The sequence below is a fragment of the Lycium barbarum genome, chromosome 8 (genome assembly GCF_019175385.1).
Source record: "Lycium barbarum isolate Lr01 chromosome 8, ASM1917538v2, whole genome shotgun sequence".
Taxonomy (NCBI): Eukaryota; Viridiplantae; Streptophyta; class Magnoliopsida; order Solanales; family Solanaceae; genus Lycium; species Lycium barbarum.
This window is the reverse complement of record NC_083344.1, coordinates 123,742,313-123,762,494: the sequence shown is the minus strand read 5'-3', so window position 1 is coordinate 123,762,494 and position 20,182 is coordinate 123,742,313. Positions and strand designations below refer to the sequence as shown.

General features: G+C 34.5%; 2 protein-coding genes and 1 non-coding gene across 3 annotated transcripts; 2 read left to right on the top strand and 1 right to left on the bottom strand.

Annotated features, from left to right (window-relative positions):
- The first annotated feature begins 213 nt into the window (after nucleotides 1-213).
- Nucleotides 214-4,596, top strand: LOC132607101 (protein FAR1-RELATED SEQUENCE 7-like). Its single transcript, XM_060320920.1, has 2 exons — nucleotides 214-2,731; nucleotides 3,952-4,596. Exon 1 carries the CDS (start codon nucleotides 395-397, stop codon nucleotides 2,696-2,698), a length of 2,304 nt encoding a protein of 767 aa, XP_060176903.1. The 5' UTR covers nucleotides 214-394; the 3' UTR covers nucleotides 2,699-2,731; nucleotides 3,952-4,596.
- Nucleotides 4,597-5,390: 794 nt separating this feature from the next.
- Nucleotides 5,391-5,462, bottom strand: TRNAP-AGG (transfer RNA proline (anticodon AGG)). Its single transcript has one exon. It is a non-coding gene; the product is annotated as a tRNA-Pro (tRNA).
- Nucleotides 5,463-13,108: 7,646 nt separating this feature from the next.
- Nucleotides 13,109-14,612, top strand: LOC132605408 (uncharacterized). Its single transcript, XM_060318564.1, has 2 exons — nucleotides 13,109-13,372; nucleotides 13,925-14,612. Exons 1-2 carry the CDS (start codon nucleotides 13,169-13,171, stop codon nucleotides 14,432-14,434), a joined length of 714 nt encoding a protein of 237 aa, XP_060174547.1. The 5' UTR covers nucleotides 13,109-13,168; the 3' UTR covers nucleotides 14,435-14,612.
- Nucleotides 14,613-20,182: the final 5,570 nt, after the last annotated feature.

The following is a 20,182-nucleotide window of genomic DNA, read 5'->3' as shown; positions in this document are numbered from 1 at the left end:
GATGAAAGACTTTTGAAACTTGTGGTTCAAAATAAACCTTGAAAATTTGTGTGGCTGTAAATCATTCATAAAGTGAATTTGTTTTCAAATTAGGAAAGAGGTCATTCATTTTGACACGAACTAAAAAGGAAATAGATTCAAATAAATTGAAATAGAATATATAAAAAAGGAATTCATTAGATGCAAATAAATGATGCCTAAACAAATTTTCTTAGCAACACACAATTGCAAAATAGTCAAAAGTGTATACATTTTCACAAAAGTAGATAAACAGCAAAAACATTAAAAAAACATAGAACAAGTGAACCGATAGGGGACGTCATAGAAGGGAACAAAAAACCCCCTCTCCAAATCTCTGTAAAATCAAATCTATAATGCAAAAGACATTGCTATTATGAGTAGAGAAGACATAGCCAATACAATGACAATAAAACCAAAACCAACCATCCCAAAAAACGACCACAACATAGATGTTAATGAAGAAGATGATTCAAAACTTGAACCAAACATTGGGTTAGAATTCAATACCCCTGAAGAAGCACAAGAGTTTTACAATCTCTATGCAACAAAAATTGGATTCAAAATCCGTATTGGTCAACTCTACAGGTCAAGAATTGATGGTTCCGTTGTTTCAAGAAGATATGTTTGTTCAAAAGAAGGGTTTCAAACTACTTCAAGAACGGGTTGTCCAGCTTTTATAAGAGTTCAACGTATCGATTCTGGTAAATGGGTTCTTGCTAATATCAAGAAAGAACATAATCATGAACTTGAACAATCAGGTGAGATTTGTACATCAAGAATTCAAAGAAAAATTGCCCCAACCCCAAAAATTTTAAAATCTTGTATTGTATCAACTAGGAAAGGACTTAGGTCAAATGATGAAGATGGACCATCTGGGGTTCTTGATTTTAAGAGGCTTAAAAGGGAAAACAATGATGGGGAAAATAGAGGTGAAGAACCTTATAAAGGGTTGGAATTTGTTGCTGCTGGTGAAGCTTATGAGTTTTATCATACTTATGCTGCGAATACAGGGTTTAAAGTTAGGATTGGTCAGTTATTTAGGTCTAAGAATGATGGGTCGATTACCTCGAGGAGATTTGTTTGCTCGAAAGAAGGGCATCAGCATCCGTCGAGAGTGGGTTGTGGGGCGTTTATGAGGATACAAAGACAAGCAACGGGGAGGTGGTTGGTTGATCGTTGTCAAAATGAACATAACCATGAACTTGGACCTCCCAGTGATGCTAGTGAGAGAGCTTCGAAAGGATTTCAAGAAGAAGAAAGTAATGGATTGGAGAATATGGATTTAGTTGAATCGAATGGAGGGCTTAGCCTTGTTACTAGAAGTAGAGAGAGTAAAATTGGGAGTGATTGGTACAATGAGCTTTTCGACTATTTTCAAGCTCGGCAAGCAGAAGATATGGGATTTTTCTATGCGGTGGAAATGCATAACGGTAGAGCCATGAGTGTATTCTGGGCTGATGCCCGGTCTAGATTTGCGTGTACTCAGTTTGGGGATGCAATTGTTTTAGACACAGCCTATAGAAAGGGTAGTTACTCATTGCCACTTGCTTCATTCATTGGGATAAATCACCACAGGCAACCGGTACTTCTTGGTTGTGCCTTAATTGCTGAAGAGTCCGAAGAGTCATTTACTTGGGTGTTTCAAGCATGGCTGCGGGCAATGTCAGGGCGTCGACCTGTCTCTATAGTCGCTGATCAAGACTGGGCCATTCAACATTCGATTGCTCAAGTTTTCCCGGGAGCACATCATCGTTTTTCTACATGGCAAGTTGTGGCTAAGGAGCTGGAAAACATTGGTGAATTACTCTCGATGAATCCTGAATTTAAGTATGAGTACGAAACTTGCATTTTCCAGAGCCAGACGGCTAATGAGTTTGAAGCAGCATGGAATGTTCTTATTAACAAATATAATTTGAGAGAGAACACATGGTTAAAGGAGATGTATAGGATGCGCAAGAGTTGGGTGCCATTATACATTAGGGGCACATTCTTTGCTTGCATTCCAATGGATGGAAGCTTGAAATCATATTTTGGCACCATATTGACATCTCAAGCACCACTTAGTGAATTCCTTATACGGTATGAAAAAGCCCTTGAGCAACGTCGTGAAGAGGAAAGAAAAGAGGATTTTAACTCATTCAATTTGCAAGCAGTTCTGCACACGAAGGACCCTATAGAAGACCAGTGTAGAAGGCTTTACACTATTACCATGTTCAAAGTGTTTCAGAAAGAGCTTTTGGAGTGCTATAGCTATGTTGGAATTAAGATAAATGTTGAAGGTGCTATTAGTAGGTATCTGGTGCAGAAGTGTGGGAATGGAGATGAGAGGAACACAATTGCCTTTAATGCCTCAAATCTTAATGTCAGTTGCAGTTGTAAAATGTTTGAGTTTGAAGGTGTACTGTGTAGACATGCCTTGAAAGTATTCCAGATAATGAACATAAGGGAGCTTCCATCTCGTTATATCTTACATCGTTGGACAAAGGATGCAAAATATGGTATACTACGGGATGTCGATTCGGGGGGTGCTACTCAAGATTATAAGGCATTGATGTTGTGGAGCTTAAGAGAAGAAGCAAAGAATTACATTGAGGCAGGAACAGCATCTTTAGAAAGATATAAACTTGCATTTGAGATCATGCAGGAGGGTAGAAGAAATCTTTGTTGGCAAAACTAGGGAAGTGCAGGGTTTGACAAACATAGATAAGAGGTATTTTCCTCCTCTTCTGCCTTTTATTTCGTTGCGATGAGTTCAATTGTATCTCCAGCGATGAATTTCAAAATTTGTACGGAATGTGGCTAATGTTTGGTGCTTTCAGAAAATAAAAGAAGAAAAACCACTTATATATTTCATTGCCTTCTCCTCACAAAATTAGTCAAGTAATACATTGCTTTGTGAATCTGTGATTGATTATTCATCTGAATCAGTGATCATAAACGTAGGTGCATTTTATTTTCCAGCGAAGTTTTCCGACGTTTGATTGATCATTGTATTAGTCAAGTATCTCTTTCCATTTCTGTTTTTGTTTGGTTAAGTTGCTTTCTCTTTAGCTTTTGTTTTTTTCCCTGGTTGATCAATGCTTTCAAAATTCTTATTTGTAAGTTAATTCTTTGACATGATGGTTTCTGAGCACGAGTTAGCCTCAAATTATGTAATTGTTTTCCAAATAATATATGTACCGAAGTTGATGTACAAGCTTTTATTTAGCGTATCAAATATACCATTCTTATAAAACTGCCCTGATATTTTTCGTTGCCAGGTGACATTTTTTTGCATTTTTTTCTCGGCTTTTTCCGTTTACTGTCAATTGTTGGGTTTGGGTTCAGTAACATTTCGGAACATGATGTCCAAATGTAGTGAGTATCCAAGAAAATTCTGAATCTGACATGAAGCATTTAAATCCATTATTCAATTCTGAATGAAGGGAGTGAATATCTATTTGACACTAATTTGTTAGTTTACTTGTTTGAAGAGATACTGATTATAATCATGAAGTAAGAAGGTACGATCTTATCTTTATACAATCATGCTGCATATATAGTGGCTGAGTCAAAAGAATTATTGCGAGGTCCATTGCTAGTCTTTAATTTAGTGTACGAGAAACCTTAAAATTTTAATCTCCCCTGGAGTGGGTTGCTGTAGTTTGAGTACTACATTTTAGTTTTTAAACTCTTCTCGACTCGCCTTGATCGTGGAGCACTTACTCCAATGTTACTATTTCCCAATTAAACTGCCTGATTCCTTATATGAAAAAATTGGATGCTGGAGGGGCCTCTATTTGAATCATCTACTTCAGATTACTTTAGTCCTTTAGTAATATCCGTACTAGGAAGTTCTTCCCGAATGTGTTACATTGAACTTAGTTCCTAGGTCAAAGACTCTTGGCCGTCTTGAAAATTTATCTTGAAAACTTAGTGATATTCTTGCAGAACATTGAAGCTAGTGTCAGAATATGAAGATCAATTCTGTGATGTTTTGACGGTCTGGTGTACCAACAATTTTGGTAAATTCCAGAGCTTTCAAGATGTACTGCATATTTGGACCAGATCAGAGTATTTTGCCAGTGATAAGTCAAAGATTGTATGGTGCTACCCAAAAATATTCCTTCCCAAGCAAACATATCATCATATGGCTAATTTTCTTTCTCAATCACAATTCACAATCACAGACTGCAACTGTGAATTAAAAATCTTGCTACATTTTGTTGCTACAAAATGATAGTCTCCAGGGCTTCTCAGTTAAAACTGGACAAGTGTGGTACTGAAAGAAGCTTTTGAAGCATGTGCAAAATGGAGAGTTGGAAAATCCATCATCAACCTGTGGAGACGATATGGTGCATTTGGAAAGAAAGAAACGTGTGCTGCTTTGATAGAATTTAGATGAATCTTTTTGCTTGGAGCAGACTATGTACTGTAAATAGTATTGACTCTCTTTTGGATTTTGTAAGCTCCTTCAATTTTTTCTAGGAGTCATCTGAAATTGTACAGGATCTGTTGTTTTTGTAATCTTTTCACATCTTCTGGATGCTGAATGAATGAAATCTACTTATTTTGTTAAAAAGCCGGACATTTGTGGTACTATTCTTTGATCAACTGCATCTTGACTTTAAGCACTTCAGAGATCAGCTTCTGGTTTGCATGAACATGATGAAGCGACCGCTTCTGAGCTTATCAGAAAGTGTGTAGTGATATTGCTAGGTGAACTTGAAAGATATGCACCTAACTGTTTTATTAGCCATTAGCATTATTTCAGGGGGGAAGGAGTCCTCTTTATGTTTCAGCTGTTGCTCTCTGCAGATTGGACGGCGAATATGACGCCAAGTATGCAATGTCAATGATTTTATCCAAACTTTGTCAAAGCAAATTTCTCTATTTCAGAAATGCTGCTTTGGTCACTCCAAGCAGCATCTTAATTTTGAGCCATTTATTTCACTTTACATTATGTGCTGATTTTGTATAGCAACATCTATAGATATTATTATTGAAGTTGGGCACTTTTTCAGTCCAGTTCTGCTCTCCTTTGATTAGACTATTAATACGATGCTGACTATGTATTCATGATTGTTATCGAGGCATATAGTCTAGCGGTATCAAATGGGTATCATTTACATAATAGGCATTGGTTTGGTTCTTACTGTACTTTCCCTTCATCCTATTAATATTATCCTATGTAATAGGAAAATAAATAAGAAAAACATAATTGGATCACATGTTTTGAGTTTTTTTAACCAAGAGAAATTCGGAATACTGGAGAATTGGAAGAAAAAAAATCTATGTTCATTTTCTTTGGATTAAAGGATCAGCATCGACGTCTGCATAAGTTGGAAACAAGAAAAAAGAAAAGGAAAAAAAAAAAAAAAAAAAGAAAGGGGGCATTCCGAGAATTGAACTCGGGACCTCTCGCACCCTAAGCGAGAATCATACCACTAGACCAAATGCCCATTGTTGGATGCTGTATTCCATAAAAATTATCAGTTTATAATCTTATTAGAAAAAAGTACAAGGACTGATTTTGAGTATTCTATTTGTGAGAATCATCTACTTTTCTTTTTGTGTTTATTATCGAATTGAATACAAGAATCTTAAACCAGCAGTTCCAGAGGGGAGAAAAAAACTAATCCAACTTACCAACATTGGTGTTTACACCAAAACAATAGATGCATGCCATATGTATGAATATACAATAACATCACTTAATTATGATTAATTAATGTATATATTCACTTTATTAAATTACTTAACTACAGTAAATAACATGATTTTGGTATAAACACCTGGTGCGGGTAAGTATTTAGCTAATTGAAGGAATAAAATGAATAGCTAAAAGTTTTTATCTAATGGATCCTCTGCCTTTTCTAACTGTTAAAAAGTTCACTTTTTTCTTTCTTGTTTTCATTTCTCCTATTTTATCCTTTTCCTATTGGCAGCCTCTTATGTGGTATATATAATTCTTACAATTATCCATAGTTGTGGCTGTTCATGGTAAGTTCTTTCTCCAATTTGTCTGTATTTGCTCCAAAGTTGTCTTTTCCATGGTTTTCTGCATGAACTTAATTAAGGAGGGACCACTTGAACTAGGGGGGAATGTTTGTTTTCCTTTGGCATTATGTGCTCCTCTCTGGCAAATTTGTTTCTCCATGCAACTAGTCTGGTGTTGTAATTGTTGATGAACCATAAAAAATGAAGCCTTTTCCTAAGCTACAATTGTATGTAGTGTTTGTCAATGAAAATGCATCATCAAGAATGACTCTTCATTTTTAGGACCACAGCATTGTAATCACAAGAATGCTTTTGGACCACTGGGGAGTATGATGACACGGTTGAGATCCTCATTTTTGATCAGAGGATTCGGGTTTAAGTTTTAGAAATAAATAACCTCTTGATAGGGAAAGCTTTAAACTCTTAGTGGACCTACCCAATGTTATTTGGTGCATGGTATAGGCTGGGATATATCAGCACCAGGATAAATTTATACCTCCTACTAAACACGGTACAAAATGAAGCATAATCCCAAGGGTGGGATATCCCACCTTATCCCACTAAGGTTGGGATTATTTTATCCCATCTGAAAGATGGGATAAAATAATCCCAAAAGGTGGGATAAATTAGTCCCGGGATTATAATTCCGGGATAATTTTGGCTACCTACCAAACGATCACTAAGTGTTCAAAGCATTAATTTATTTAAATCAGTAAGTTACGAGTAATTTATTAAAACCAGTAATTTACAAAAATCAGTAACTTTCCAGAAATTTCCTAAAAACCAGTTTCTGTTTTGTAAAAACCAAGTCAACGTTAAAGACAGAAATTAGATGAGATAGAAAATTTACGAGCCTACAAGTTTCTTGTATGTCCTTAAGAAATCTAATCCCCTCACCGTTGCCAAGGTTAATGGATTAATTTCTCTCAGGATAGAAAGGAAAATTATTCTGCAATAGCGCCAATGCAAATTGCAGAACTTCAGCGAACTCAAATGGTGACAGCAAATCACACTGGACAGTTACATTTTTTGGTTTGAAAAATATGCAGAATGCAGAAGATCAGAGAGGGGAGAAAAAAAAAAAGCAAAGTTTCAGTTGTTCGAAATTTTCCAGTTCGGTAATACCAGTTATTACCGTTGGGAATAAACAAGCATGCGTTTTTTATTAATTAAAATTCCCGCAGCGACGACGACAACGCGAGGGGAGTCACTCTTGTCAACTCTTTAAGAGTTAGAAGAGGTGATTCTATATATAAGAACACAAGAAGTGATTTCCCCCACCAACGAGGGACAAAGTGCCACAAAATGCTTTTGCAACATGAAATTTTGTTTGAATTACATTTCCCTCCATTTTATTTTCTCACCATTTTTTAATTCACACTACACTCATCTTTAAAGCCCGTGTCTTTAAAGCCCAACACCCAATGCAAATCAAAATTAGTCGAGTCAGATGATTTCAAATTTATAATACCTAAAGGAAAATGATAATGATGATGATGGTGATATGAGACTCTAAACAAGTCTAGATTGGATTGTATGCAGAGGCGGGACTATGATTTATAGTTTATGAATTCTGAACCGAATTCTGAACTTGCCATTGAAACCACAATTCATTTTAGTTATTTGGTTCACGATTTTATATTTTGTACATATTTAATAGATTTCTAATACAAATAAAAAATGTAACCAAAAGCCACTAAATTTGTTTAAATAAAAGATGTAAGCAAAAGCCACTAAATTTGTTTGAACCCATACGTAATATAGTAGCTCGGCCCCTATTTGTATGACGGAAATTTGGCCCCACTCTCTTACATCGGATACTTCTTGTAGTACATTTCTCATTTACAAAGCAAAATCTAACATTTCGTTCTTATCCGATTATGAATCACATGTTGGCACTTGGCAGTTAGCTACATCAGAATGTATGTTGAACTAGCTTTATTCAATTGATCCACTTAAGTCTATACATAACGCTGCTACAGTAATTTGTTGTATGGGCTGTCTAATTCAGGACCTTATGTATGCCTGTCAACCGGTTCCAACCGGAACCGGTTAGGAAACCGGCCGGTTCCGGTTCCAAAACCGGAACCGCCTAACCGGTTCCGGTTAACCGGTTTTAAGGTCCAAACCGGAACCGGTCCGGTTTGGATTCGTTAAAATATTTTTTTTTTTGTTTTTTGTATTATATATATATATTATAGTATTTATTTGTATATTGTAGGTATATTTACATATGTTATACAATTTTATAATTAAAGTTTAAATATTTACTGACTAACAGCCTAACAGCAAGTCAGCAATACAGAATAGTGCTTTTCGTACACATATATATGTATAACTTACATATACTTATACTATATATATGTATAACTTAATATATATACTAAATATATGTATAACTTAATATATATACTATATATACTATATATATAGTACTTAATATATACTATATATGTACTATACTATATAGGATAGCTTAATATATATATAGGTATAACTTAATATATATACTATATATACATATCTACTATATATACAATATATACTTAATATATATACTATATATATTTATATAATATATATACTTATATACTATATATACTTATATATGTGTATAACTTAATATATATAGTATATATACTATATATACTTACTTATTATATACTATATATACTTACTTATATACTATATATGTACTATATACTATATATAAGTAAGTATATATAGTAAGTATATATAGTATACTTACTTACTTATATATGTGTATAACTTAATATATATAGTATATATACTATATATACTTACTTATTATATACTATATATACTTACTTATATACTATATATACTTACTTACTATATATACTATTTTTTCTATATATACTTAAAATATACTAAGAATATATGTTTAAGTATACTATATAACTTAAGTATATTCTTAGTATATTTTAGGTATATTCCTAACTTAATAAAAGTAAAAATATAAACACAAGTAAATAGAAGAAAGCTCAATGAGCCATATATTTTATTCATTCTTGGATAACATTTATTTGCAAGTTGTATTTTTTTTTAACTTGCAAATAATACATGAGTTATACAAAAATAGTAGAATAATAAAATCACCAATTTTGAACCATTTCGTTAATTTCCCCCACATCATATTCGGTCATGGAAATATCTTCAAAGTCTTCCATTTGGTCCGGTCCACTAGCTATCAAATCTTCAATTTCTTCCTCTTCGCCTTGCTCCGCTTCTGAGTTTTGGTTGCGTCGCTCCGATCTAATCCAATCTCGAATGCACACTAGTACTTGCAAGCTAAAGCCGGATAATGAATGTCTATGGTCTCCAATTTGCTGTCTTCCTTGGCTAAATGCGCTCTCCGAAGCCACGGTTGATACTTGAACCGTAAGGATATCTCGAGCCATTCTTGAAAGTATCGGATAGCTTGCCTTGTACTTCTTCCACCATGCTAAGACGTCCACCTCATCCAGTTGGCTGATATCCACATTTGGCTGCATCAAATAAAAGTTAAATTCATCAAAGTTTGCAGTAGAAGAAGATGTAGGCTGTGAATGTAAAACTTTTAAACCCGACAAGCCCTTTTTGCTACTATGAGAAGTAGTAGGGCGTGGAGCAACTGGTGTAGCACGTTCTTCCAAACTAGAATAATGAGTAAAAACTCTTCTAAACTCATCATCAATAGCGAGATCGGCTTCAGCTAAAGATGGTTGAACTCCCTCTTCAACTTCTAAAAATGTATAAATTTGACTAACCAAATTTTTAGTATAAGACACTTTTAAACAAAGATTTAAAAGGGAACCCAATATAAATAAAGTTGGGATGGGAAAAAAATACTTCTTAAATTTGATTATCATTTCAAAAATAGCCACTTGATAATCGGGTTTATATTTATACTCTTGTAAAACTCTAGCTATTTCCGCTAAGTAGGCTAAAATTCCAGTTACCGTGGGATAGAATTGTCTAGAAAAAGTAAGAGTTGCATTATAAAAAATTTCTAAGAGTTCAATACATTCTTTAACATCTTCCCAATGCCTATAAGTTAACCAATCCGCACTATCAATATTATATTTGTTGTGAACTTGTTGTATGAGAATCCTATACTCATATGCTTGTTGTAGCATAATGTAAGTGTAGTTCCACCCAGTCTCAATTTCTACTTGAATTTTCCTAGGTCTAAGGTTATTTTCTACACAAGCATTCTTAAAATCTCTAATTCTTCCCCTATTAGCATTACAAAAAAGAAACGCAACTGCATTTCTAACTTTTTGAACAGAATCATCAAAATGCATAAGACCATCTTTAACAATTAAATTTAAAATGTGACAACTACATCTTACATGAAAAATATTTCTTAGAGGAGGGTTTATTTCTCTTTTTAAAAGACCAATTGCCTTTGTATTATTAGAAGCATTATCTAAAGCAATACAAAGTGTTTTTCTATAAATGTTAAAAAATCTCATTATAGTAGACATTGAATCGGCTAAAAATTTTCCATCGTGACGACCTTTTCCTTCGTCGTATAAAAAAGATATAATTCTTTTTTGCATAACCCAGTTGTCATCAACCCAATGACATGTAATAGCAAAGAAATCTAAATGGTTAATACTAAGACCCAAATCAGCGGTAAGACAAACATTACAATTTAAAGAATTAAATACATGGCGCAAATAAAATCTATATTTTTTAAACAAATCTATAACATCGGCTCTACAAGTACTTCTAGGAATACCCTCAAATAACGGGTTATAACAACGTTGAATGTAAGTAACAAACCCTAAACCCGAGGGAAAGGAAAATGGTAAACAATCATAAGCTACCATTTTAGCTACTTCTACGCGTTCTTTTTTCTTGTCATACTTAAAATTTCTACCGGTTCGTGGGTCTATCGTCATTTGAATCCCCCCCACATTTGAACCCGTTTGCTCTCCCCAAACATCCATATGTTTGGTTCTCATATGAGCATTTAGTGTACCCGTTCCACCATCCTTACCAGTTCCTTGCTTAAAACTAAATACTTGTCCACATAGGGTACATGTAACTGATTGATTTTCCCTATCCTTAGTCATAAATTTCCAAACTTTAGTTGTTGGCCTACGAGTTCTAGGCGGTTTGTTTTGTGTATGTGATTGTGCAGGACCTGTATCTCCTATAGGATTTTCGGGGGGTTGTGTTTCATCATCATCATCATCTAAGTCTTCATTAAAAGTGTCGGTAAAATGTTGTTGCATTGCCTCATGACCTAAAAGTGGATTATTTCCACCAACATCAATACCTAAATTAGGTGTTTCTTCCACAAATGTTTCCTCATTAAGCGCACCCCTAACAGTACGACTACTACTACCGGCACCACGTCTTAATCTCTTTGACATTATTAAATAGAAATAATTTAAATCACAATCAAATAAATCACAAGAAAATAAATTACAACAAATTAAATTGCTAGAATTAAATTGCGTAAATTAAATTTCGAAAAATAAATTGCTAGAATTAAATTGCAAAAATTAAAGATAGAGTTGGAACGAAGGTACCAAATTGCCGGAATAATTTCCAACAAAGCGAAGGCGGCTAGAATTGCAAATCCACCAAAGCTACTTCGGATTGTTGCAAAATCACCAACTCCACCAACAATATTATAATTGCAAAATTAATAATTGAAAGTTCAAACTATAATAAGACTTTGTGGCTAATTATTGCAAAGTAACTATAATTGAGAGATTGAGATTTGAGAGAAAGATGAAGAAGAGTGAATTGAAATGAAAATGAAGAAGGGTTTATATAGGGGTGGGGGAGGGGTTAAAGTGTTAAAAAAAAAAAATTTGGGGGCCAAAAATTAAGAAAATGACCGTTTGGCAACGGCCATTTTTGCAAATGGACCGTTGCCAACGGTCCATTACCGAGGCCCAAGTCCAACGGCTCTTTCCTTTTTTTTTTTTTTTTTTTTTTAAATTTTAACCGGTTTAACCGGTCCGGTTCCGGTTAAACCGGTTTAACCGGTTCCGGTTAAGAAAAATTTGGAACCGGACCGGTTAACTAATATCCGGTTAACCGGAACCGGTTATACCGGTTCCGGTTTAACCGGTCCGGTTACCGGTTAAAACCGGTTACACGGAACCGGTTGACACCTTTAACCTTATGCATAAGCATTTCATGAAATACTGTTAGTAACTTCGTTTCCCTGTCATTGCTGAATTGTCGAATAGCACCAAATAACTTAACAGTTAGAACAATTTTAGAGTATGTCTCGCTTAGCTGAATTTAAGTAGCTTTTAAACACTTGGTGCTGAAAAACATTTTTAAGTGTTGGAGCTTATTTTTCAACAAGTTGTTACATGTTTTGGTAAAAACGTTAGTATCTGAAAATAAACAGTCAATTAGTTTGGCTCTAGAAGTTAGAACCAGAAGTCACAAGAGTAATTTAATGTCAGAGTCAGAAATTTTAACAGGATTATTCAAAAGCACGCAAGAATGCTATACCTCTAAATCACATACGATCAAAAGCAATTTTTGAACCACCATTGTCATTACATACCTCTCTTATATCAAGGGGATTCGACGAATTTATTTTTACTCTATTTGCATAATATATTGTTTTTGACGAAGCAGATTCAGTTAAACCCCCTTGAAAACCATGTAGCTCCGAAGCGATTAGCTGCGTACATCAGCAGGTGCTTTGACTGCTCGTGGTAATCCAGAATTAAATAGAAACAAAAAATGAAACGTAGCAGATCAAGGTCGTCTTTAAGCACAAGTTTAGAGCAACTTGTCATTTGGCATTGTGAAAGATGTGGAAAAAGTATCATTATTACTTCTGACCACATTTGCCACTGTCAAAATGAACCCCACACATTTTTGGATCATATTGAGACTTGCCTTTTCTTTCAATACCACAAACCATATCATTCTCGAATAATAATAATAATAATAATTTTAAAAAAAATCTTTTATTCCAATAAAAGATACCCTCTGCCCCCTTCAATATTTCACCCCTTGAACATTAATAATAATAATAATAATAATATTTATAATAATAATAATAATAATAATTTTAAAAAAATAAAAATTATTCCAATAAAAGATACCCTCTGCCCCCTTCAGTATTTCACCCCTTGAACATTAATTCCTTACTCATTTCATTCTTGTCCTGATAACTATGGCAGAAAAATATAGTATAGGTTTGTTAGGTGTCATGGATCATTTGTGGTTTCACCAAATTATTCTCCTTTCAGAAACCCATTCTGTTTCATTTCCTAAAAATGTTGAAAAAACCCTGCCTATTCAAGACTCTCTGACATGTTCTCCTAAAAACCAATATCAAGAATTGTCATCAGTTGAATCAGAAAGCACTCTTCTACAGGTAACAAATTTTCTCCTAGTTAGGCTAGTCTTCTCAAACCCCCCTCCCCACACACACAGAACCACAACCCCAACACCCCAAAAAAGATGTGCTTAAGTTTTTCCCTTTGTAATTGAACTAGTTATAATAAGTTCTTTCAGAGCACTTGAACTATCCATAGTTGTCTCTTTTACGGCCTTGCACCCAATAGTTAAGTAATTTGTTTTTCCGCTTTCTATTGCATGCTTCAACCGTTTGTTTTTATAGTAAGTGAATTCTAACTAATAGGGAAAATGCCTATTAATTAGTTCCAAAAAAGTGACCGCTATTCATCTAGACTAGAAATAGAGACCTTTAAAAATGTACTTGCTTTTACTTATTCTTTTTTTCTCGAAATTAGGTTGGTGTTCAGTGTTGTTCTCTCTATTTTCAATAATACCATACTAGACTTGACAAAAAGGTGTTATCTATTATTCTATCTCAATTTTACTAGATGCTGAAAAGAAATTTCGATATGTCAATGTATAGAACTTAAATTCTTATTGAATTAAGGTTGTCTGTCTGTCATTCAAGGATGTTTGTGAAAAACAAGAAGCCATTGAGAAGGAAAGACCAACAAGACTTAATCTTGTAGCAACCAGAAAAAGCAGGTCTCATTCATCATCACCTGCCACTGATAAAAGATATTCAAGAACTGACAGATACTTGAAGGATTCAGGAAGTATAGTACTAGAAAAAACTATGAGTTGCAGGACCTTAGGCGAACTCGAGCTTGAAGAAGTAAAAGGTTTCATGGATTTAGGCTTCATATTTCGCAAAGAACATATAAGCAAGAGAATGATAAGTGTTATTCCTGGTTTACAAAGACTTGAAGAAGTAGTAATGTCCGAAGATGAAGAAAAAATTTGTGAAGATTCAAAAGCAAATAGTGTTAATGGTATTGTAGCAGAAGAAGAAGACGATAAAAGGGAAATTGCGCGGCCATATTTATCCGAGGCATGGCTTATTAAAAGGCCTGACTCACCATTGTTAAATTTGAGAATACCAAGAATTTCTGCTGGTGCTGATATGAAGAAACATTGAGATATTGGGCTAAAACAGTTGCCACTGTGGTTCTTCAAGAATCATAATTTTGTGTAGTCAATTTAGCTAAATAAGATGCATTGCATATATGTAGCCTAGTCTTAGCAGATTTTATTTATTCATATTGTTATAGTGCCCCCCCCCCCCCCCCCCCCCCCGCGCCTTCCTTTTTTTTTTTTTTTTCCCCTTTGTAGTGTAGATTCTGCCGACAATTTGTAACTGTATAAATCTAAGTTGGTCAGGTCCAAAGTAATATTCAATGTAATTTCTGTTATTCTGCAGTTGGTGCTGGTTTTAAAGCTTACATTTCATTGTTTTAACTAGTTGATTTGATCCTTTTGGTGAGGAAAATTGAACTGTCACAAAGCAAAAAAGTATTGCAATCCACCATTCATGTACCGGATAATTGGAGTTTTCTTTTATGTTTAACCAAAAGTTGAGTTTGAACTTTGTGAATAGACAATGTTTCACCATTTAGATTTTGTCACTATTTAAAAAAACAAAAAACAAATATAGCCCTCGGGAAATTAACTTCCGGATAACTTAGACTCATGTCTAATATTTACTCATATATTGTTCAGCCTTACAGACAAAACATTAGACGGTGGTCTAACATTTGCAATAACTTATAAAATTTTAAACTGTGATCCAATGGTGTCTCATAAGATTTTTAATTTACTCAAAAAATATTTTTAGTCTGTGATATAGAAGGATCATAAATTGCAAGAGGAATAAAAAGATCATTTACTAAATAGCTGTAATCAAAAAGGGACAACCGCCAAATGTTCACCTAAAATCATCCATTTGTGGACTTCGTTCCGAATATGTAAACAAACTAAATCACAGTAGATGAGCTAAGGTTAGTTTCGAAGTTCAAAATAACATATTTAAGGTCATTGGATATAATGTACTGAGTAAGAATTCACTGGGCAGAATTGCCCTTCTTTTGGGGTGGTCTTTAAATTTTGCCCCTCATATTTGTAATTTTTAAATTTTACCCTTCCGCTAAAACCCATGGGTTCTAGGTTCGAACCTCCACTCAGTCAAAAATTTTTTAAAAAAATCGCAAGGCAGAGTTTAAATTTCGCTATGCCCCCACCGGCAAAATTTTAGTTATGTTTAACCAAAAGTCTGCCGATGGGGGCATACTTTGCCTTGAGTCATATATATATATATATATATATATATATATATATATATATATATATATATATATATATTTACTTTTCAAGGTAAACTTTTAGTTATGCCTTAACTAAAAGTGTGCCCCATAAGGCATAACTAAAAGTATGCCCCATAAGGCGGAACTTTTCCTTCAGGAATAACTAAAGTTATGCCTGACCCGGCATAACTATAAGTTCCGCCTTATAAGGCAAAGTTTATGCCTTAAGGAAAAGTTCCGCCTTAGGGGCATACTTTTAGTTATGTCTTAACTAAAAGTCTGCCCCATAAGGCATAACTAAAAGTATGCCTCATAAGGCTGAACTTTTCCTTAAGGCATAACTAAAAATTTATCTTATAAGGCAAAGTCTATATCTTAAGGAAAAGTTATGTCTTACGAGGCATACTTTTAGTTATGCCTTAACTAAAAGTCTGTCCCATAAGGCATAACTAGGAAAAGACTTTTAGTTAAGTCTTAACTAAAAGTCTACCCATAAGTATGCCGGACCCGGCATACACTTGTTAAGGAATAACCAAAGTTATGCCAGACCCGACATACTTATGCCAAGTCTACCCATAAGGCATGAGTATGCCGGGTCCGGCATAACTTTGGTTATTCCTTAACAAGTGTATGCCGGGTCCGGCATACACGCGACTCAAACCTTGCCTTGCGATTTTTTTTTTAATTTATGCTTGAGCGGGGGTTTGAACCCAGAACCTCCTGATTTCTGCGTGAAGCTCAGGGTTGCAACGCGAAGGGCAAAAATTAAAGACCAGCAATATGGGGGGCAAAATTTAAAGACCACAAATATGAGGGGCAAAATTTAAAGACCATCCCAAAAGAAGGGCAATCCGCGCAAAAAAAATGGAATTCACTAGTACTTTTTTGTAAAACTTACACAAATAACTACCTTTTAATAGCTTCTAACAAGCTATAGCTATAAGTTGAAGATTTACAATTCGTAGCTGATTTTGGTTGTATGTCAGTTGTATCTCGCGTTTTTGAAATACAGTGAAATATAGCGAAATACAGTGAAATACAGCGTGGCTGTTGAATAAAAAAAAGGCTATATTTATGGCAATAAAAAACTTTTTCAAATTATATATATGGTAATTTGTATTAATGGTTCCATGATTCATGCAAACCTCATGAGGTTCCACTACAGCTAACGTCTCTCTTTCAAAATCACTCCATTCAAAAGTTTTTTGCTAGTTTTTGTTGTATTTGGTTGTATTTCGTGTTTTTGAAATACACGAAAATACAAAGTTTGGCAGAGTAAAAATAGGTTGTATTCATGGAACATATTCTCTTTTTTCATTTTAAATGGTAAGTCAAATTAAATCAACCATGTATCACGCAACGGCTGAAGTTCCATAACAACCCACGTTTCTCTCTCCAAATTGCTCTATTCCAAACTTTTAGAAATATTTCAAAATATAGAAAAATATACACTCGAATACAATGAAATATGGTTGATTGTTTTAGAAATATAAAATTGCAGTATGTGTATATACAATGGAATACAATGAAATGTATCAGAAACTGTGTCGTAAATTTGAAATACATTGAAATATAGCGAAATATACTGAACAGTACATTGAAATATACTGAAAACAGTATATTGAAATATAGCGAAATATACAGAAATATACTGAAACACCACAACCACAAACTCTACCGAACCACCACAACAACTGGAAAAACCCTCTTCCTTCCTCCGCCGCCTTTCTTCCGATCCACCATCATGCTTCACTCCAAAAACCCTACCGAACCACTACAACAACTGGAAAAAACCTCCTCCTTCCTCCGCCGCCTTTCTTCCGATCCACCACTGTCCTCCTCCACTCCAAAAACAATACCGAACCACCACAAAAAACCATTAATACATGAAGCATACAGAGTTCAGATCTGAAGAGCTAGAACCTTAAGATTTTTTTCGAGTTTGGAGATGGAGATGGTAGTAATAGTGATGGTGGTGGTGGCGGCTCCGATGAAATTTATGTCCTGAGAATATAAAATACGCAAAATTAATCTGATTTGATTTCCAAAATGTTCATAAACCGAACACATCTGGAGACATTTACACACTTTGTGCAAGGATGAGATGCCCAATCAGCTTTTCTCAAGAGAAAATCATTCGCGGTTTAATTTATTAATATTTCTACACTTACATCTACCAAAGTTGTTTATGGCTGCTTCGATTAATCGTTGGCAATCTTCAACTTTGGAAACATCAGCATGTACAGGAATAACATTTGGTGATCCAAGCCAATAGGCCATGTCTGCTACTTGCTCAAGACTCTGCCGCCTTCTTGGGTTTCATCGGAGATGGAGACGGTAGTAATGGTGGTGGCGGCTCCGATGACACAGCGGCGTGGGTGGTGTAGATAGAGAAAGGAGAGAGGGGTACGTGAGGGGAAGGAAAAGAGAGGCTAGAGATAGAGAAAGGAAGGGAGAGAGGCGACAGTAAGGGGAAAGTGAGAGAGGAGAGAGCATTTTTTTTAGGGTTTGAAGAAGATGATAAATCTTAAATGTGTAGTGAGGGAGAATAGAGAGGTACATGTATTTCAAAAGTTATTGGACCAGTTATGAAATGTAATTTTAAAAAAATAAAGCTGCAAAAATTAAATAAAAAATAAGGTAGTTATTATTTATAAATAAGTCTTAGAGGTAGCTATGGCAGATAAATTTTCCTACTTTTTTTGGATCTAAAAAATCACTATTAGATCTACATGTGTTAAATTGGGCCGATAAGGTAAAAGAACGAGCAAACAAATTTAAGCAGTGACCTAATTTTCTTCTAACATCTCTAACAAACCTGTTTTTCTTTTAGTTTCCGCTCCAATGACAACACTGACATATTCTTTTGTCAAAATCTTAGTCAATTATTTTAGGACCTTGAATTAAACTATTCATCTTTGTATATGTCACTAAATTTTTTGATAACAAGATCTAATGTATTATATTAGATTACATGACTTGCATTTTGTTAATTTGAAATAACTTTTATCGATATAAATAAGTACAATTAAAAGATGTTCGTTGTGAAGCTAAAGTATATATCTTATAAGAATAAGACAACTATAAAATAATAATATTAAAACAAGAACGCAACACTAAAATAGGTCATGTACCTCCAACCTCAGAAGGATCGTCCAGTTTAGCAGATAACAAGAACAAAAAGGGGGGAAAAGTACATTTATATCAATTCAAAGAGTAATGTAAACAATATTTAAAGTTAAATTTAAATTTAAATATTAGAAAGCTTCTTACGCCAAGAGAAATTCTCTCTCCATATTCAATCCATTATCAGTGCAGTTGCGCCATCCAAATGCCTAAACAAATTATTTTAAAGAGAAGCAATGTCTATATGTCGACTCGATCACTCTCAATTTTTAGAAATGGCGAACCCAAACCCACCCCCAGCTGATGAAATTGATCTGCCTGCACCAGCCGTTGCTCCGCCGCTACCCCACCCCAACCCTAGTCGGTTTCCCTTGTTACCTATGAAAAAACCTTCCTACCTATTGACAAATGACAACTCAATCGGATGATTCTACCATTGTATTTTTTTTTCTAGTTTACATCCAATTTTCCAATGGTTGATTTATTATCTAGGATTGCTTTTTCACTTTCTAATTTTCATGTATTGTTCTCTATCGGATGGTTTTATCACTGTATTATTTTTTAGATTACATCCAATTTTCCAATGGGGATGTATCATCTTGGAATGTTTTTCACTTTCTAGTTTTCAAGTATTGTTATATCGGATGTAGTTTTCCTACGGATCAACATATAACGAATATATACATATATTGGGCTTACAAAAATGTCTATATGTCTTCCACCCCGAGTTCTTAAAAGTATCCTACTATGCTTTCAGCTTAGTTTAATGCTCAATTTCCTGTCTTCTCCTGATTGCTATGTTCCTAGTTAGCTCAAGTCCTACAGGTCCTACAAGCCCATACACTGATATACAACTTTCCAAGCAAGCAATATGGACCACTATGGCAGGTCATATTATAAGGCTTTGTTAAGGTAACTAGAATCGTCCTCGATCAAACAATAGTACGCCAAATTTTGTTTGTCACATGAATTGAACGACGTTTAATTTCCTTCTCTTTGTTCCAGCTGAATGTACCCATCCACTCTTTTGAGAAATGTTTGTGATCACAATAACTCAAGCATCACCAAAGGTGATGGTGGAGGAGTGTTAGAAATGCTCAATTCATTTAATTGGTGATCTCGAATTTGAGCTCTAGGAAGTTTGTCGTAGGAAGCGCTTGTATGACGTGCATAAATATATTATTAACTCTTTAATTCAATAAGACAAAGTGATAGTAAAGAGCTGTTTAATTGATCTTCACTTCATACACCTTAGCAAACCACATTTTCTCCTTTTCTCCTCTAAACTAAAAATAAAGTTCCATCATATCCACCACATCACTTAAAACCTAGCTAAAAGGCTTTTCATTACCACATCGATGGTTTAGTTGATTTGCTCCATTAATCCTTCACAATGCTGCTAATATGCGGATTAAACTAAAAAAAAATTACTAGTGGGGAAGGTGCTTGGTATTAAAAGT